This window comes from Salmo salar, chromosome 14 (genome assembly GCF_965601325.2).
Source record: "Salmo salar chromosome 14, fSalSal1, whole genome shotgun sequence".
Lineage (NCBI taxonomy): Eukaryota > Metazoa > Chordata > Actinopteri > Salmoniformes > Salmonidae > Salmo > Salmo salar.
This window is the reverse complement of record NC_138304.1, coordinates 33,398,816-33,420,015: the sequence shown is the minus strand read 5'-3', so window position 1 is coordinate 33,420,015 and position 21,200 is coordinate 33,398,816. Positions and strand designations below refer to the sequence as shown.

Genomic DNA, 21,200 nt, shown 5'->3' with positions numbered 1-21,200 from the left:
TTTCTGCCTGGCCTGCTGATCACTGCACTTTTCCTGCCAGCTCTCCCTCACTCACACAGCCACTGAGGAACACCTTATCATAAAAACTGTTCCTGATGCAGATATAAAAATGTCTGGTTGAGCCTTGAGCTTAAGTCTTTTTCTTCAAAATGAAAGGGGAGTTAGCATATTATTTTGCAGATTATTTTTTTTTTGACATTTATTTAACTATGCAGGTCAGTTAAGAACAAATTCTTATCTACAATGACGGCCTACCTAGGAACAGTGGGTTAACAGCCTTGTCCAGGGGCAGAACGACAGATGTTTACCTTGTCAGCTCGGGGATTCGATCCAGCAACCTTTCGGTTACTGACCTAATGCTCTAACCACTAGGCTACTTGCCTCTCCACGGAGACAATATGCCTACATTTAATCTCAGGTTGTGTCATATTAAGTTTTGCATTGGAAGTTCCACCTCAGAGCATGACAACATTTTGGATGAGGTGTAATTAGAATGGAGTCGGTCTGTGTGTATGACATGGCTGCTCGGCAATGCAGCGTTAGGATGACCTTCCTGTGCCCAACTCTCTATAGTAACCGCTTTCCTAACCAACCCGGCAGGCTATTGAGGAACAGGTCATTCATATTAATAACTCAGGATGCAACACAAGTTGTCTCCATTCCTTATTCACATCTGCCTTCTGGTGCTTCTTATAGCCTTGCTTTTATTTCTTGGTGGTGCTTTTATTTATAATAATTTCAGGACATTTGGTTCTTCCCCTTGAAAAATATGTTGTAGTTTTTCCGTTAGGGTCTACTTGTTTAAAACAGAGCAGGGTCTCTCAGTGCTATGTGATACTGTCCACTTTAACCAATGGATCTTTGGAATTGTTAGGATATAATGGCTTAGAATACAAAGAAAAATATTTTCTACAAAACCACCTGTGTGTAATGCATTATGGGTGCAGTAACGCATACACTAGGATCTTGTTGGGGGGGTATGAGCTCTAATGAATGCTTATAGCATGTTTATGATGTTATATGCGTCCTCTGTGAAATATGTTATCAATGTGGGTATAGTCTTTGTGCCACAAATATTGTACATATAAATTGGCCATAGAAAGTGTCACCAACCAAAGTGTTGGAATAAGGAAACTCCAGGATACTAGCGTACTGGTTTGCATCACAATGCTCTTTTACAGACCACTAAAACCAACTAAAGGCCTCCATTAGGATTTACAGAACAAACAAAAGTGTCAGCATCTATTCAAGCTCAAGCCAGGGCCAAAAAAGTCAAACCCAACAAAGGCACAGTTCAGTAGGGACATAAAACCAACTGAACCACATCCAGCCAAGACCGACCTAGACAGGAAACTAACAAAAACCTCCTCACGGCTTGGAGCTTGTCCGTGCCCTGGCCCATACCAGTCACCCTCCCCATGCCAACAGATGAATGACCAGCCTGGAAACTACTTCAAAGGTGGGGTCCAAAATGGCTGCCAGGGGTGTATGTGTTCCTTCCTGGGTCGTAGTTACACACATGGTTCACATACTACACCACATGACACGGGTCCCAGATCAGGGCCAGGGGGAGTGGAGTGGAATGAACAGCTTTGGGTTATTCCCATCAGGGAACGCAGGAAATGTGGGAATAAACCGGAATGGGGTCATATTATAGTTCCCTCTGCTGTATTTCCTTTTAGAAATGGTCCATTGGACAGGCACTCTATTAAAATGAGTCTTACCTCTACTGTTGTGATAAACAATGCATGGACGGAACCCCCAAAACATCAACACTTCCCTCCGTATTTATTTGGACAGTGAAGCTAAAACTTAATTTCACTCTATACTCCAGTATTTTGGATTTGAGATCAAATGTTGCATATTGTAAAGAACATCACCTTTTATCTTACAGTATTTTCATACACCCCCCCCATTTGAAGGTGTCACAAATTCCCTTATTGTGTATTAATATGGTCAAAAGTTTAGTATTTGGTCCCATATTTCTAACACAAAAACCACTACGTTAAGATTGTAACTTTACAAACTTGATGGATGCATTTGCATTTTGTTTGGTTTATGTTTAGATTATTTTGTGCCCAATAGAAAATGAATGGTAAATAATGTATTGTGTCATTCGAGTCACTTTTATTATAAATGAGAATATATTTATGAACACTTCTACATTAATGTGGATGCTACCATGATTACGGATAATCCTGAATAATACGTAAAAATAATGATTAGTGAGAAAGTTAGAGGCATAAATATCATACCCGCAAAACATGCTAACCTCCTGTTATTGGTAATGGTGAGAAGTTAGCATGTTTTGGGGGTATGACCTTTGTGCCTCTAAGTTTACATTCTCAATATAAATATCTAAGAGAATGACCTGTTATGCATAGGTTACAGAGTCCACATTTTTGATGTTGTTTGCAATGTTTCTACTTTTACTGTCATTTATCTAAAGTTGGTGGAAAAATAGCTCTAAAAGAAACAGTTTGTGTGCGTTTGTAGTTAGTTGCTCCTACTTGGCATGTTTCCAACGGAAGTCCTTTGAAGGCAGTGTACACAGGGTCACAGAGCTGGCTGCTAGCCTTCAACATAATGACATCTACACCAGAAATGTAGGACAGAGGCGATAACTCTGACGCATTAAACAAGCTCTATTGACAACTGACTTGCCTCAGTAAAACCACCAAGAACATCTACACTACTAGAAAGCAGATATGCTTGTTGTGTTCCGTTAAACAATATATTAAAATGACAGGAAAATGTATATGCTTGTTGTGTTATATAATATAGTATAGTGATACTTGCCTCAGAAAAACTACAACCAAGAGCAACTACAGTATATATATATATATATATATATATATATATATAATTCCATGAGAATAGCGATCTGTGTGTTGTGTTACGTACACTGAACAAAAATATACAACGCAACATGTAAAGTGTTGGTCCCATGTTTCATGAGCTGAAATAAAATCCCAGCAATGTTACAAACGCATAAAAAGCTTATTTCGCTCAAATGTTGTGCACAAATGTGTTTACATCCCTGTTAGTGAGAATTTATCCTTTACCAAGATAATCCATCCACCTGACAGGTATGGCATACCAAGAAGCCGATTAAACAGCATGATTATTACACAGATGCACCTTGTGCTGGGAACAATAAAAGGCCACTAAAATTAGCAGTTTAGTCACACAATCCAACAGATGTCTCAAGTTGAAGGAGCAGGCAATTGGCATGCTGACTGCAGGAATGTCCACCAGAGCTGTTCCTAAAGAATTGAATGTTAATTTCTCTACCATAAGCCATAACCATTTCTCTACCATCTACAGCCTCACAACCGCAGACCATGTGTAACCACACCAGCCCAGGACCTCCACATCCGGCTTCGTCACCTGTGGGATCGTCAGAGAGCAGCCACCCGGACAGCTGATGAAACTGTGGGTTTGCACAACTAGGGCTGTGGCAGTCATGACATTTTGTCAGCCGTTATGGTCATGCAAACACATTTAGCATCTCCAGGCCTCCACACAGACAAGCTGCTGATTCACAACTTTGGAACATCTACATGTAAAAAACTTGAATAAATCTATTGGATATACACCGTCACAATAAATCCATTATTTATTTAGGCAGGTCTAAAGAAACATGAAGAAAATGTATTTCAGAAGAATAGAATATGAGTTGGTGTACTGTATGTTATATGGCTAGGCACCATGCCATAGGCTGTAGGCTTGTTCCTTTAGCAGGCAAGATATGCTTAGAAGTACAATGGCATTATGCTTATAAGTACCATGTCATTATTTTATAGTAAGAAGATTATAATGAATTTAGCTGAATAAAATAGAAAGGACATTTTCCTCATTCCGGAGGAGAGTGTGCATATGAAATGGCTATGTTGAGTGTAAAAGTGATCAATTGAAACAGCTCCTATATGCTAGATTTAGCGTTATTTGGCAACTTTAATTGTAAATGATAGAATGCCTTCGAAATCAAAAGATATATGGGCTGCATGATGCGACTAAAGGCTATTGATTTGTGAAAGTTGCAAGAAATGCTTGCGCTCTGTTCCTTGCCTCAGGCTGCACACGCTGTTCTCTCCAGCTCTATTCAAGTGATCATTATGTCACCCATCAGACTATTCTCAATTTAATCTTGTCTTTAATAATATGTCAAATTAGTTTAGATTTAGAATGTCCCATTATCAAATGGGCACGAACAGTGGCAAGAGAAAAAAATACATCTGTTTGCACTTGAATAGTGATTGGAGGCCATTTTCCCACTGATTAGTCCCATGTCAGATAGGCTACTCCGGTTATCTCACTGTGCAACCGGTGAAATTCTGCCCTAACTGTATGCCATGGGCTCTCCAAACCTGTTCCTGCAGCTATCCAGCGCTTCATTTGGGAAATAAAGTTACATCTGTTCGGGAACGTCGATAGTAGCAGGTTGTCACAACGAAACATGTTTCATTAAACTGTTGACAGCCCCTCTCTCTGCGCACTGGAGAAAGGAATGAAGGAGAGAAGATGGAAATGCACAATGGTGAGATTCTGTAGCCAAAAGGTAATGTGTCAGCCTATTAATTATGAAAATACTGTATAAAAAAAAAAGCCCTATTACTGGGCTATTCAAAATCAAAAGGCACTAATATGGTGGCGAACTGAATCTGTTTAATTTAGGCTAGACCAATTACATACCAAAGATCTCTTAAATCAGGGGGGTTTTTGTATGTTTTTCTGCCTTCTGTAATGTGGTAGGCTATGCATTGAATAAAGGCACAAACATTTTAATTCAGAATTGTTTTCATATAAGCCTATACATTAGCTCTAATATGCATATAAAAGTTTTGAATTCATCGTCACCTTAGAAAAACCTCTCCATTTCGTTGTGTTAGGCTTTGAAACATCCACAATGACAATTTTTTCCCCCACTCAGTTTCAACCTGTTGAAGTTTTCAAATGTATCAATCACAGTGAGGTGAGTTTTAAAAGCACGAGACTGGTTAGAGGGACAATAGAGCCCTGAGTACAAGGCCATTAGCGACCTGATGTTGGGTACTACTAACATGTCCAGAGTGCATAAAAATGAGATTACCATGATTCAACGGTCAAATAGAATTTTACTGTGGTCATGAATGCCAGTGTGGCGGTAACGCAGTCACCGCAACAGCCCTATGCACAACTGAAGAATTTCTGCACAAACTGTCAAACCGTCTCAGGGAAGCTCATTTCCGTGCTCGTCGTCCTCACCAGGGTCTTGACTGCAGTTCAGTGTCGTAACTGGGGAAAATGCTCACCTTTGATGGCCACTGGCACGCTGGAGAAGTGTGCTCTTCACGGATTAATCCCGGTTTCAACTGTACCGGGCAGATGGTAGACAGCATGTATGGAGTCGTGTGGTTTGCTGATGTCAACATTGTGAACAGACTGCCTCATGGTGGCAGTGGGATTATGGTATGCGCACGCATAAACTACGGATAAACACAATTGCATTTTAAATGTACTGAGATACTGTGATGCGATCTGGAAGACCATCCACTGCTACTACCTCATGTTTCAGCATGGTAATGCACAGCCTCATGTCGCAAAGATCTGTGAACAACTCCTGGAAGCTGATAATGTCCCAGTTCTTCCATGGCCTGCATACTCACCAGACATGTCAACCATTGAGCATGTTTAGGATACTCGATCGATGTGTACGACAGCATGTTCCAGTTCCCACCAATATCCAGCAACTTTGCACAGCCATTGAAGAGGAGTGGGCCAACATTCCACAGGCCACAATCAACAGAATGATCATCTCTATGTGAAGGAGATGTGTCGTGCTGCATGAGGCAAATGGTGGTCACACCAGATACTGACTGGTTTTCTGATCCACACCCCAACTTTTTTTTTTTTTAAATACATGCATTCCCAGTCATGTGATATTCATAGATTAGAGCCTAATGCATTTCAGTTGACTGATTTCCTTATATGAACTGTAACTCAGTAAAATCTTTGAAATTGTTCCATGTTGCGTTTATATTTTTGTTCAGTGTATTATCATCTAATTCTATTTCAAGAGCATGAAGAAAACAAAATGTTGGGGATTATACCATATTATCAACACATTTAACCTAGAAAACTATACCAAAAGACCAAATATGCCACGTGATTTTGCCAGTATTGCAGAAAGTGGAAGTCCTATTGGCTCTGTACTTTCTGGTGGAAAACAGATTTATCATTTCATGGCAATGAGAGCAGACCTTTTCGGAAATCCGTGCGGCACACTCAACTGCACTGAGGTGTTAGTAATGCTGGCAGTGAAGGGAGCAATAAGACACTCGAAGAACATTACCCCTCAAAGAAACCCATTCACATCCTTCAACATAACTCATCAAAACAACTCCACCAGCTATTCATTGCCCTTTTGATGGCATGGCAGCACTCAAAACTGTCCACAAATGTCCTTGAGAAGTGACTGATGCACAAGAACTGTGACATGGCCTTGTGCTAGAATTGCTATTTAAGAAATTATATTTAATATCCCAGTTCCACAGCCTGGACTCCAACCCTTAAATAGACGTTCCCAATTAGCTTTCAAGGAGTGGGAGATACAGACTCAGACTCCTGACTCCAAGGTAATAACCAGCACCAGGTTAGCCCATGCGGTCATGATACTACTCTACATTATGGCCCCGCATATGCCACCTTCCGTCTCGGTTTCCCTTATCCAGCATTTTCTAATCAAGGAGGAAAACGTGGTGGGCCTTGAGGGAAAGGGAAGGAATGTCACAGTCTGAAGGTTCTCTTCAGAGAGGCTGAGTAAAGTAGAGCCCTGTGGTTCAGCCTAACCCCACAGCACGTCCATCCCCAACCTGTCAAGATCTCCACACAGTGAGACATGGGACTGCTGGCAGGCTTGGAGGCCTGGAGCCTTTCACTCCCTCCGTCAGTGCCTAATCAGAGCCCCTTCCCTTCCAGAGACCCTGTGTGTTTTTGTTTAACTATCCTTATGGGTACCAGAAGTCCTCACAAGGATAGTAAAACAAGGACAATTCGGACAAGTGGGGTTAGTTTTAGGTATATTTTTAGGGTAAGGGGTTTGGCGTTAAGGTTAGATTTAGGGTTAGGGGAAATAGGATGGGAATCAACTATTTTGTCCCCACAAGGATAGCAATACAAAAATGTGTGTGTATGTTATTGACTGTACGTTTGTTTATGTGTAACTCTGTGTTGTTTTTGTCGCACTGCTTTGCTTTATCTTGGCCAGGTCGCAGTTGTAAATAAGAACTTGTTCTCAACTGGTCTACCTGGTTAAATAAAGGTGAAATAAAAAATATAAAAATGAATGCTTTCCAACACCCCTTCCCTTCCTCTGTCAGTGGCCATCTGCTTGCAGGCCCAGCCTCACTAGGGCAGGAGAGACATGTGATCAGGACGGATAGAACACAGCCAGGTTGAGAAAACACATCAAATTATTTTGACCACTGCAAAACTTTGGTGACAAGGTAATTACAGGTATCAAGTGAAGATCAATTATCGTTCTATTTGTTTATATAGAGCACAGAGAGATAGTGCTGAAAGGACAAGCCTTCTACAGAATTTCTAGAGGAACATTTCTCATCATGATGTATCACTAACAGTAATTGTGAAGATCACACTCACTTTGAATGGAGTAACACTCACTTTGAATGGAGTAACACAGAGCTCCTCTCCACATTCATTACGCTTGTAGTCCTGGTGTGATCATATTTTACCATAGACATGGAGTAGATGGAAACATGTCTCAAAAAAGCTTTTCAAGTGTTTTACAATTCTCCACAACCCTCTACAGTCCAAAAAAAAATTATCTAAAAAAAAATCTAATAAAAATAAAACTGTCCATCAATGGGAGAGAAAGCCTTTGTTCAACAAAACAATGGAGGACATTCTACTGTGGAGGGAGTATTGCATCACATTATTCACTAAGACCTATGCAGTAATGGCCTTGTGCAGAGAGTACTGAGGGGACGACAGAGCCACAGAGATACTGACTGCATAGTGCACACAGGCAGCCCTACCGCGACCTCACAGACACATTCATGCCCTGTGATTGGCTTTGCCGCTTGGCACATCCCTGACAACTGTGGGGGTCAGAGGTCAGAAAGAATGTTGGAACTCATCTGAATAGGGATGAATGTAATGAGCATTTTGATGCCGTGAAATCGTATGGAGTAACGACGGGACAAAGGGGCTTTTGACACGGAGAGCGAGGCGTGTGCAATCGCCATATCAACTGCCACCCATGCATCTGTCAAGGCTTGGGGGAAAGGCTCTTACTGTACTCCCATATTAAATGATTAAATGTTACAATAGGCTGGGCTCGATGGGAAAAAACGATTAAGAGGATCTTTGACAGTTCTCTAAGATTCAACATAGATGAATGGTCTTAAATGTTATTGTTTTCTCTCCAGAAAAATCAACATTGTGCTGCTAGGTTGGTCGATATTCAGTTGCTGGCGTAGATCTAGTATTTTTTTTTCTCTAAAGTGAAAGTTAAAAGCAACAGTAGAGAACACTTTGTAGAATGAGCCAATCCCCACAAGGGTGACAGGCATGATGGCTTCATACACCTTACAGGTGTTCACTCCAATCTTTGTTGGTTCACATGAAAGAAGGACTGGGGATATGTGGCACTCTACATCTCTTTGAAGAAAAAGGAAGCTTTGCGGTCACATTCTTTAGAGCATACAGTTACCATCTTCCAGTCAACACTATCGTAACGAGGTGCATTGTGGGTTTTGTTTTCCTCTTCCTTAAAACAAGAAAGAAAATGTGTCCATTTACAAAATAACATTTCAAATTCAAAACTGTTGGTGTCAAAATAAATAGTCAAATGTCAGAGAAACAAAAGCGAAAATTTCTATTGTACTTCCAGTGATCTAAAGATGACGGACGGTGTTTTGTTCCAGTTTGTGCTCCTCTCAGAGGTTGAATACATGAGAAATCCAACAAGCTGCAGGTTTATTTCAGGTTGTCCTAGTGTGGCAGGCAGATGTATTTATACGTCAGGCTCTACTTTGGTACAGATTTAGAGCCAGCAAACAGTCTCCCAGCTACTCTATAAACACATTCCACATTAAAACACTTCATAAGAGACGCAGATGGTGGGGTTGACTGACTCTTTCACTCTACTCCCTGGTAAAATGACTGGTTCAGTGATGACAAACTGAAATATACTGGACTGGTTTTCTTTATACACTAGTAGCAGCAGTGCCTTGGCTTTGACAAGGATGCTCCGTACTGATCAATACCTGTGGACGTTATATCCCACCAGTATCCAGAAAAAAACTATTCACTACACCCACACATCTTATACTAGCCTCCATAATATCGATCCACCACCTAGCAGAGCTCCTGTGCAGAAAACACTAACTTCAATTTCCGCTCAACGGTGTGGGCCTAAAACTGTTTTTTTTGTGGATGACTGAAGGTTATTTGCAAGTGCAAAGTAAGTGAAAAGGAGAAACAGGTGCCTTAATTGGGGCACACAGACCACTTTGTCCATACTACCAGAGGAGAAACCAAATCCATAGGAGCATGCCTTACTGCTTAATTATCAGTCTGATGGGCAGTGTGTTTAACACTGTGAGAGAATTGAGAATGCAAACAGCACTTGCCATAACCCCACATAAATAATCGCCATCACTGAATATGACAAAGTTAATCATTTCATTCTCATTTCAAGGGTAGAGGAAAAATCTGCAAAAAGGAAAAACGCAACGTCTTCACTACGTTCTTATGGGCCTCTAGAGAGGTTACGTTCACTATGGTAATTGACTAAAGGAGAGATGCGTAGTGTTTAGGCAGGCTGCTTGTGCCAGAGGACAGCTTATGTTATGTGCCGCACTCTGGCAGCAGGCTGGGCTCCCCTGTGTCTTCCCCTCTCTCCCGCTGTCTCTCTCTCCCTCTATCCCGCTGTCTTCGTCTCCTCTGTGTTGTCTCTTCTAGCATTTTCTGTACACAATGTGCCATTGTGCTGGACTCAATACTGAAGTGAGTGCAGGCTTGTTAGCCCATGCTCGAGATCCCCATATTGCATCACTACCTGGGGCAGCTGTGGGTTCAGGAGGTAAGGCCACCGGCCTGTCCATGACATTGGTTAGTGTCTGGGTGAGTCCCTTGAAGCCAACGGGAGTTTGAAACAACACGCATAGAGGTACATGAATAGTAATAATCAAACAAACGATGAACAGATGTTAAGATTATATAAACAGCAGTTTATTACAACACTCAGACGTCAGTTGTGTTTATTACTGTACAACTACGCCATCTTAAGACACCTCATATACTAAAACATTGAAAATCTGAGATTCTATAGAAGAAAGCTGGGTTAGGTTAAGTCAAGATTGACAGTCAAATATTTTCCATACTGAACTGTAAAAGTTGAACGTAAAAACATAAATGAGGGTAACAATTACAACAGCCTTCATCACCAAATGAAACAAGCCATATTCCCAAGGCAAGCAGTCTTGTTAATGGAACACTACCCCGGTCCTCATTGGAATGACTGGCTAAATATAACACAGAAATAAATCGGAGAGGAGCTGCTTCTGTATCACACTGATCTAGATTTCACTTTTACACTTTTCACAGCTAACCCAAAAGAGTTTTCTTCCTAAAGCAGGCGTGCCCTCATTCAAATCCGGCCTACTGGTGATTCCATTGAGGCTATGCGGTGTGAATGACACTACTGTTTAAAAAATAACAAGCCTCTCTTCCCAGCCTTTGACCTATAAAAATCTCAGTCACATCTGAGATTATGTATTTTATCTGAATGGTCAGTGTCCCCGCTCTTTAAAACAAATCAATTACACAAAGGGAATGTAATATAACCAACTTGCAATCATTGGACAATAAATTAGACGAGGTACGATCACAAATATCCTACCAAAAGTACATAAAAAAACTGTAATATCTTATGTTTCACAGAATCGTGGCTGAATGATGACATGGATATTCAGCTAGCGCGATATACGCTGCACCGGCAGGATAGAACAGCACACTCCGGTAAGACGAGGGTGGGCGGTCTGTGCATATTTGTAAACAACAGCTGGTGTACGAAATCTAAGAAAGTCTCTAGATTTTGCTCACCTGAAGTAGAGTATCATGTGATAAAATGCAGACAACACTATTTGCCAAGAGAGTTTTCAGCTATACTTTTCGTGGCTGTTTATTTACCACCACAGACAGATGCTGGCACTAAGACCGCACTCAGTCAGCTGTATAAGGAAATAAGTAAACAGGAAACCGCTCACCCAGAGGCGGCGCTCCTAGTGGCCGGAGACTTTAATGCAGGGAAACTTAAATCAGTTCTACCTAATTTCTATCAACATGTTAAATGTGCAACCAAAGGGGGAAAAAAAAATTCTAGATCACCTGTACGCCACACACAGAGACGTGTACAAAGCTCGCCCTCCATTTGGTAAATCCGACCACAATTCCATCCTCCTGATTCCTGCTTACAAGCAAAAATTAAAGCAGGAAGAACCAGTGACTCGGTCTATAAAAAAAGTGGTCAGATGAAGCAGATGTTAAACTACAGGACTGTTTTGCTAGCACAGACAAGAACATGTTCCGGGATTCTTCCGATGGCATTGGAGGAGTAAACCACAGTCACTGGCTTTACCAATAAGTGTATCGAGGATGTCGTCCCCACAGTGAGTGTACGTACATACCCCAACCAGAAGCCATGGATTACAAGCAATATTCGCACTGAGCTAAAGGGTAGAGCTGCCGCTTTCAAGGTGCGGGACTCTAACCTGGAAGCTTATAAGAAATCCTGCTATGCCCTCCGATGAACAATCAAACAGGCAAAGCGTCAACACAGGACTAATATTGAATCGTATTACACTGGCTCTGATGCTCGTCTTATGTGGCAGGGCTTGCAAACTATTTGACTACAAAAGGGAAGCACAGCTGCAAGCTGCCCAGTGACACGAGCCTACCAGACGAGCTAAATCACTTCCATGCTCACTTTCCAGACAAGCAACACTGAGGCATGCATGAGAGCATCAGCTGTTCCGGATGACTGTGATCACGCTCTCCGCAGCCGACATGAGTAAGACCTTTAAACAGGTCAACATTCACAAGGCTGCGGGGCCAGACAGATTACCAGGACGTGTGCTCCGGGCATGTGCTGACCAACTAGCAGGTGTCTTCACTGACATATTCAACATGTTCCTGATTGAGTCTGTAATACCAACATGTTTCAAGCAGACCACCATAGTCCCTGTGCCCAAGAACATGAAGGCAACCTGCCTAAATAACTACAGACCCGTAGCACTCACGTCCGTAGCCATTAAGTGCTTTGAAAGGCTGGTAACGGCTCACATCAACACCATTATCCCAGAAACCCTAGACCCACTCCAATTTGCATACCACCCAAACAGATCCACAGATGATGCAATCTCTATTGCACTCCACACTGCCCTTTCCCACCTGGACAAAAGGAACAGCTACGTGAGAATGTTATTCATTGAGTACAGCTCAGCGTTCAACACCATAGTACCCTCAAAGCTCCTCAATAAGCTAAGGATCCTGGGACGAAACACCTCCCTCTGCAACTGGATCCTAGACTTCCTGACGGGCCGCCCCCAGGTGGTGAAGGTAGGAAGCAACACATCTGCCACGCTGATCCTCAACACTGGAGCCCCTCAGGGGTGCGTGCTCAGTCCCCTCCTGTACTCCCTGTTCACCCACGACTGCATGGCCTGGCACAACTCCAACACCATCATTAAGTTTGTAGACAACAGTGGTAGGCCTGATCACCGACAAAGACGAGACAGCCTATAGGGAGGAGGTCAGAGACCTGGCCGGGTGATGCCAGAATAACAACCTCTCCCTCAACGTAACCAAGACGAAGGAGATGATTGTGGACTACAGGAAAAAGAGGACGAGCACGCACCCATTCTCATTGACGGGGCTGTAGTTGAGCAGGTTGAGAGCTTCAAGTTCCTTGGTGTCCACATCACCAACAAACTAAAATGGCCCAAACACACCAAGACAGTCGTGAAGAGGGCACGACAAAGCCTATTCCCCCTCTGGAAACTAAAAAGATTTGGCATGGATCCTCAGATCCCCAAAAGGCTCTACAGCTGCAACGTCAAGAGCATCCGGACAGGTTGCATCACTGCCTGGTATGGCCTCCGACCGCAAGGCACTACAGAGGGTTGTACGTACGGCCCAGTACATCACTGGGGCTAAGCTGCCTGCCATCCAGGACCTCTATACCAGGCGGTGTCAGAAGAAGGCCCTAAAAATTGTCAAAGACCCCAGCCACCCCAGTCATAGACTGTTCTCTCTACAACCGCATGGCAAGCAGTACCAGAGTGCCAAATCTAGGACAAAAAAGGCTTCTCAACAGTTTTTACCCCTAAGCTATAAGACTCCTGAACAGGTAATCAAATGGCTACCCGGACTATTTGCATTGTGTGTGTGTCTGTCTGTGTCCCCAACCCCTCTTTTTACTCTGCTGCTACTCTGTTTATCATATATGCATAGTCACTTTAACCATATCTACATACTACCTCAATCAGCCCGACTAACTGGTGCCTGTATATAGCATTTTACATTTTTACATTTTAGTCATTTTGCTCTTATCCAGAGCAACTTAGAGTAGTGAATGCATACATTTCATACAATTTCATACATTTTTTTATTTATTATTTATTTATTTATTTATTTTCTGTGCTGGCCCCCCGTGGGAATCGAACCCACAACCCTGGCGTTGCAAACACCATGCTCTACCAACTGAGCTACAGGGAAGGCACTACAGAGGGTTGTACGTACGGCCCAGTACATCACTGGGGCTAAGCTGCCTGCCAAATCTAGGACAAAAAAGGCTTCTCAACAGTAGCCTCGCTACTGTCATAGCCTCGCTACTGTCATAGCCTCGCTACTGTTATTTATTTTTCACTGTTGCTTTTACTTCTTTACTTACCTATTGTTCACCTAATACCTTTTTTTGCACTGTTGGTTAGAGCCTGTAAGTAAGCATTTCAGTATAAGGTCTACTTCACCTGTTGTATTCAGCGCACGTGACAAATAAACTTTGATTTGATATCATATCTTGCTTAATGATTATCAGCTTAATATTAGCATAATACAAATAATCAGTTAACTAAAGATACATTAAACAATGAATAAGTAATCTCCTCTTTTAATTGGATAAGAAACAAGGCCCAGAAGTCAAATGGAGGACATTTGAATGATCGACCGATCCGATCCTGTAATACTGTGAGGAACAAGGAACCATTTGGTCATGTTTAGTTATTGACAACCAGAAACTGACCCAAATTCATCTTCTGCTTTGATCCTAACCCCTCCAAAAGAGACACACCGGTTGGAGAGGTTGATGTTAAGTGTTCCACCTAAATCTATTTACTTCTCTTACATAAGTGGTCAGGGTGGACCCTAGCATGGAATCTTTCACAGATGGGACATTTTGTTCTTCCCTTTGACACGCTTGGTACATGAATACACCGGTTGTGAAAAAGTCACATTCATAGCTTGTCATGTTCCTCAACAGCAGAAAATGTGGCAATATTCAATCAGTTATATCAGACAGTGATCTGTAAACAAACAAGGTAAAACATTTATATTAAATAAAGGGTCATTATAAACCATGTCTTCTGCACTACATTGTTTGTATGACAGTCAAAAGCCTTGGTTATTCTGTATTTTCTAAAAATCAATAAAACATTGATCACCCACAACAAAAAGCAAGCTCCTGCTGCTCCTTTGTCTCGGTCCATGTGATTGCAGTAAATTTGCTCGCTGAGACCAACTGTTGCCTGGCATATCAAACATTACTGTGAAGGGAGTGGTGAGAAGAGAAACCTCACCTAGTATTATCACTACTCCCTATGATCTGTCTCAAAGAATCGTTGGTGTTTTCCAATGGGTAAAACCCCTAACGATTCACACAGAAGAAGATCGACAGTTCGACAGAGGCTGCATTTTTCTGTTGGCATAGATTTTTTTTTCTCTCTCTAGTATTTTCAACTGAAGGCATGAGAGCCATTGGTTTCTTAGCAACAGAGACTGCAACGATGCAAGATCGAAGGGGAACGTGCAGTCCTACAGTACAGGTGAAGTCTAGTCGACTACACTAATGTCTCCTGTTGCAGCTCCTCAGGCTTTCTGCAACGGGGACATTAATAAGAGAGCTGAAACACAGGGTATGTCAAATATGGATGCATCTAAAAATGGGGAGCTTGCTGAGAAAAAAATACAAATAGATGTTCATCGTTTTGGGGCATTGGACTTCGTCATAAGGAACACTAAAACAAATACAAAACTTGCCTTGCCTGGAGAAAAAATAACTCTTTAATTTCAGACTAATAATTTTTTGGTATAATTGAACAATCTAAAATGATCAGATTTTAGAGGGAAAATGTTTTTTCCTAATTTGTGTGACACACACTCCGATCTGGCAGTGAACCAGAAAACTGCTCGTCCTCATTAAAACAAATATTCAGCATTTTTTAAGGGGGCAACATAAAAGACTCTAGTATTACCATATTCAGCCATTGCATAAAGCCTCGCATTCATTGAGAAAATGATGTAATAATTTGCATCAGAACAAGTCGGTGCTATTCCTCAAAGCCTTAAAGGAGACTTTTATCTTAACACATCCATGACAAGTACTACAGGATCAACCCCATTCGCTGAAACAACACTGCGGTGTCAACCACGGTGAATGTCATGATGGTACGAGGCACAGGGCACAGGCTTCATCATGTACCCACATCAAGGGAACATATCTCATTCAGCACTAATGGCTCACGCCTGAGTAGACCTGCTACTAAGAAGTTTCTCAGAATCTATTAAAACACGCCTTGAGAAAAAGTGAGGTCATTGTCTGCCATTTAAAGACTGCATAGAGATCAGTGAAGTGTTTGTAACTTGGAGGTTAAATCTGATGGAAACATGGTTCCAGTTGGTGAGAACACAGAGTACCTAATATTTAAATGATGTTAACTGAACCTCTACTCAATAGTTATCAAACCCATACAACTGCATATACACTGGGTGTACAAAGGAACACCTTCCTAATATTGAGTTACACACACGGTGTCGAACGCGTTCCACAGGGATGCTGGCCCATGTTGACACCAACGCTTCCCACAATTGTGTCAACTTGGCTGGATGTCCTTTGGGTGGTGGAGCATTCTTGATACACACAGGAAACTGTTGAGCCCAACAGCGTTGCAGTGCTTGACATAAACCGGTGCGTTTATCACCTACCACCATACCCCATTCAAAGATACATTTTTTGTCTTGCCCATTCACCCACGAAATGGCACACATACACAATCCATGTCTCAATTGTCTTGAGGCTTAAAAATCCTTCTTTAACCTGTCTCTTGAAGTGGCTTTAACAAGTGACATCAATAAGGGATCACAGCTTTCACCTGGTCAGTCTACGTCATGGAAAGAGCAGCTGTTCTTAATGTTTTGTATACTCAATATACAGTAAGCATCATTCCAGCAAGTCAGCATAATGGTACAAACATTGATTTCTGATTTTCCAACCTATTCTACCTGTTCCCTTGCTGCTCTGTTGATAAGTTTATACCTGTGAATAATAGTGTTGCTCCAATGCATTTATTATGTTAGAGCTCCCGAGTAGCGCAGCGGTCTAAGGCACTGCATCTCAGTGCAAGAGGCATCACTACAGTCCCTGGTTTGAATCCAGGCTGTATCACATCCGGCTGTGATTGAGAGTCCCATAGGGCAGCACACAATTGGCCCAGCGTCGTCTGGGTTTGGTGGTCATTGTAAATAAGAATTTGTTCTTAACTGACCTGCCTAGTTACATTTTTTTTAAATGTAACGTTACACTGTCTGAGACATGAGAATTCACTGTTGGTGGAAGTGAGCCACTGGCTTTCACAAGGTCACACAATAGACCTACATCTTAGGTTTGTTCACAGTTCCTCTTATGACAACGACCTGTGTGGGTCATTTCACAACATAACGGCTCATGTTACAGGTACTAATACACCCCCCCGGTTTGAACTCTGACAACTTTTCCTTTCAGTTTCCTATGCAAGTAACAAAATACATTGGTAAACACATGATGTTAGCACAACACTTTTCCACCACTTAGAGCAGCTCTTTATCTTAAATCCTTAAACATGAGTGTGAGAATTAATCTCTAAATCCAAATGAGATTTAAGTCAATGAGCCTAATTAAACCTTTGGAAATGGATAGAGTGGTGGTGGAAACGTGCATTACATCTAGGTGTCTCGCCAGAGCTGAAAGTGTGATGTACAGAATCTAAACCACTATGTCACAGGTGATGCTGAGTACAGTTTGAGTGGCATCTTTTAAGAAATAGGTGTTCTTCCTGTTAGGTTATATGGGATACTGCTTGGTATTTGAGAGAAATAATGTGTGCTGCAGTGAGGCGTCTTTATGCAAATCTGTAGGCTACTGAACTCAGATTGCAATGTACAGCAAATCCATGCATGTTGTTGTTGTTATTCAGCTGTGAAGTACATCTCCCTGTGTAGGCCTACTGTGTCATAAGCACTACTAGTAGAGCATATTCTATGATGTGCCTATATAAGAAGCAATAAAATAAGAAATCCACAAAGAAATGGTGGTTCAACACAGGAGCACTGAGAAAAGGTTTTCTATTCACCTCACATGACATCGGAAAATTCAGGCATATGAAATATTAATTCATCTGCCTGTATCATAGATTACAGTAGGCTAGCCCTTGCATGAATGAATGAGTGCATTTGCAATGTTATTTCCTAAACTCCTCCTAGGAGGTTCCTGCGCTGAGCCCCCCAGAAAGTGAGATTGTTGTCACCAAACAATGAGCTGTAGACTACCTCTATGGAGACCATGTTGTCATTGCCCATCAGAGGAGATGACCGACTTGGGGGTTACATTGCAAGTAGCCAACTTGTGACAATTGCTGAGAACCACACTAGCTTTTATCCCTCCTACTCACCTTCAATAGAGATCACATGTTCTCGGATCTGGTTCTGCAGGGCCATGTCATCGATGCGTTCGATCAGGTCGTAGATTGAGTAAATGTTCGGGTGGACCGATTCGAACCGATGGATCTCAGCCCGGATGGCTGCCGAGTTGGACAAAACAAACTGCTGGTTGCCTTGTTGGCTGGCCTGGGAAGCCTGTCCTGATACTGTCCCCGAACCGAACTGACCCTGCCCGGAGCCTCCGGATGATCCTGATCCGAACTGGGACGGGATGGACTGGGGTACTGGTACAGGAACGGGCGCTGGGACCGTGCCTGGGGTGGGCATGGCTGGTTGAGACTGCTGCGCGATACCGGACACCGACCCCGATTGGAAATTCATCTTGGTTTGAACAAGTAAGTCTTTACAATAGGAAAACAAATGAATAGACCCCTATTCTAGGACTTAAAAACGATGTGATCAAAAGAAGTCCGCGGGAACTAGCTAGTTGTCTGAAAACGAAATTGCACAGACGCATCAATAGTTGGTCACCAATTGCAACAAAACGCGGTTCTTATTCATACTATCACAACTTGAATGTGGTTCATTTTCCGTTATAAGCAATAGTGGGAGGATGGGCTACTACTGGGCGCTTTCGCTTTGGCCGTGTCCTGCCCTTTTCCTGAGATCACAAACCGCAATGCCTACCACTAGACACTCCTTTTCTGGGCTATTCGGTCCCTTTTAATGGTTTAATTAAGCGAACGGTTTTCCTTGGCTGCTCTGTCAAACGCATACAATGGGCTCGGCTTCGGCAAGGCGCCTGGGTCCACTGCCTACTAAATGCGTTGTTTCTGCGTTGAAATGAACTCGCGTTGATTCCTCTTTGGTCCAAGTGGTCCCTGCCCAGCGCCCTCCTCCGCATTTTGCAACGTCACATATCACGTAATTGTACTTGAGATGGGGGAGGGAGTAATTCGATTGGATGATTATGTGGAGGAAGAATAAAGCAACATGCTCATCATTTTAATAACCTAGCCTATCTGACAGTTATGCAACCAAATCATTTGGATGATAAGAGAAAATAATTACTCAGATACGTTTTATGTAGGCTACTATATTGATGTATTCCCTTTTACCCCCTCCCCAATAGGAGACACACACCACGGTCAGTTGCTCTGGTGTGTCTCCTCTCTTATGGTTTACCTAAAAAGCAACATTGAGGGAGGAGCTATTATCTGTGTCTCTTCAACATCCTTCATCATGTCACAATACCTTCAGGGAAATCTTTTCAGCTTTATACCAAACAATCAACACTATTTTGACCTATACAATATACAACCGAATGTGACATTTTGCCAATTTCTGCTTTCATACATTGAGTTCAGACTATTCTCTGAGGGGGCCCCTTCCTCTGATTCTTATCCTCTGATTCTTTTCCTTCTATAAGGAAATGATGTGTGCAGTGTTTCAGTTAAAAAGCCTACAGAGCACCATTCAGCCAATTAGGTTGAAAAGTAGTCTTTCAAAATACATCATGGCCGATCTTCAAATAGACATGAATGTTATGTAGGAGACATAACTTCTGAATGCATCAATCAAATGTAAATATCACTTTTGTCAAACAAGTAACATAAATGTTATGCATTTCTCAACATAACCAAATATATGCCATCACCATGGTAGGATAGTGAGGCATTAGTTATCCTTAGTTAGAAGTTACTCCAAGTGAAGAGAAAAAGCCATCTACTGGTCTGGCTGTACAACAGCCATTCTGCAGTGGTATTTACAATGACAGCCTACCCCAGCCAAAACCGGACGACGCTGGGTCAAATGTGCACAGCCTTATTTGACTCTCAATCACAGCCGGATGTGATGCAGCCTGGATTCAGCCTGAACCAGGGACTGCAGTGACACCTCTTGTACTGAGATGCAGTGCCTTAGACCGCTGCACCACTTGGGAGACCCATAATGATAATACCCCATAATGACAAAGCAAAAACAGGTTTTCTGAACATTTTGCAAAAAAAAACAACAACTGAAATATTTACATTTCCATAAGTATTCAGACCTTTTACTCAGTACTTTGTTGAAAAACTTTTGGGTATGATGCTACAAGCTTGGCACACCTGTATTTGGGGAGTTTCTCCCATTCTTCTCTGCAGATCCTCTCAAGCTCTGTCAGGTTGGATGGGGAGCGTTGATTCACAGCTATTTTAAGGTCTCGCCTGAGATGTTCAATCAGGTTCAAGTCCGGGCTCTGGCTGGGTCACTCAAGGGGATTCAAAGACTTGTCCCGAAGCCACTCCTGCGTTGTCTTGGCTGAGTGCTTAGGTTCATTGTCCTGTTGGAAGGTAAACCTTTGACCCAGTCTGAGGTCCTGAGCGCTCTGGAGCAGGTTTTCATCAAGGATCTCTCTGTTCTTTGCTCCATTAATCTTTCACTCGATGCAGACTAGTCTCACAGTCTCTGCCGCTGAAAAACATCCTCACAGCATGATGCTGCCACCACCATGCTTCACCGTACGGATGGTGCCAGGTTTCCTCCAGATGTGAAGCTTGGCATTCAGGTCAAAGTGTTCAATCTTGGTTTCATCAGATCAGAGAACCTTGTTTCTCATTGTCTGAGTCCTTTAGGTGCCTTTTGGCAAACTCCAAGCGGGCTGTCATGTGCCTTTTCCTGAGGAGTGGCTTCTGTCTGGCCACTCTACCATAAAGGCCTGATTGGTGGAGTGCTGCAGAGATGGTTGTCCTTCTGGAAGGTTCTCCCATCTCCACAGAGGAACTCTGGAGCTCTGTCAGAGTGACCATCAGGTTCTTGGTCACCTCCTTGACCAAGGCCCTCCTCCCCCGATTACTCAGCGGCCAGCTCTAGGAAGAGTTTGGTGGTTCCATTTAAGAATGATGGAGGCCACTGTGTTCTTGGAGACCTTCAATGCTGCAGACATTTTTTGGTACCCTTCCCCAGATCTGTGCCTCGACACAATCCTGTCTTGGAGCTCTACGGACAATTCCTTCAACCTCATGGCTTGGTTTTTGCTCTGACAACAGTGGGACCTTATGTAGACAGGTGTGTGCCTTTCCAAATCATGTTCAGTCAATTGAATTTACCACAGGTGGACTCCAATCAAGTTGTAGAAACATCAAGGATGATCAATGGAAACAGGATGCAGCTGAACTCAATTTCGAATCTTATAGCAAAGGGTCTGAATAGTTAGGTAAATAAGGTATTTCAGATTTTTA

At 42.5% G+C, this 21,200-nt stretch overlaps 1 protein-coding gene across 1 annotated transcript in view; it reads right to left on the bottom strand.

The window, feature by feature from the left end:
• LOC106569352 (arf-GAP with GTPase, ANK repeat and PH domain-containing protein 3) overlaps positions 1-18,856 on the bottom strand; it is a 285,633-nt gene extending 266,777 nt beyond the window's left edge. The window contains exon 1 of the mRNA XM_045694203.2: positions 17,991-18,856. Within this exon, the coding sequence (XP_045550159.1) occupies positions 17,991-18,360 (370 nt within the window). The 5' untranslated portion in view covers positions 18,361-18,856. The remainder of the gene's footprint in view (positions 1-17,990) is intronic.
• Positions 18,857-21,200: the final 2,344 nt, after the last annotated feature.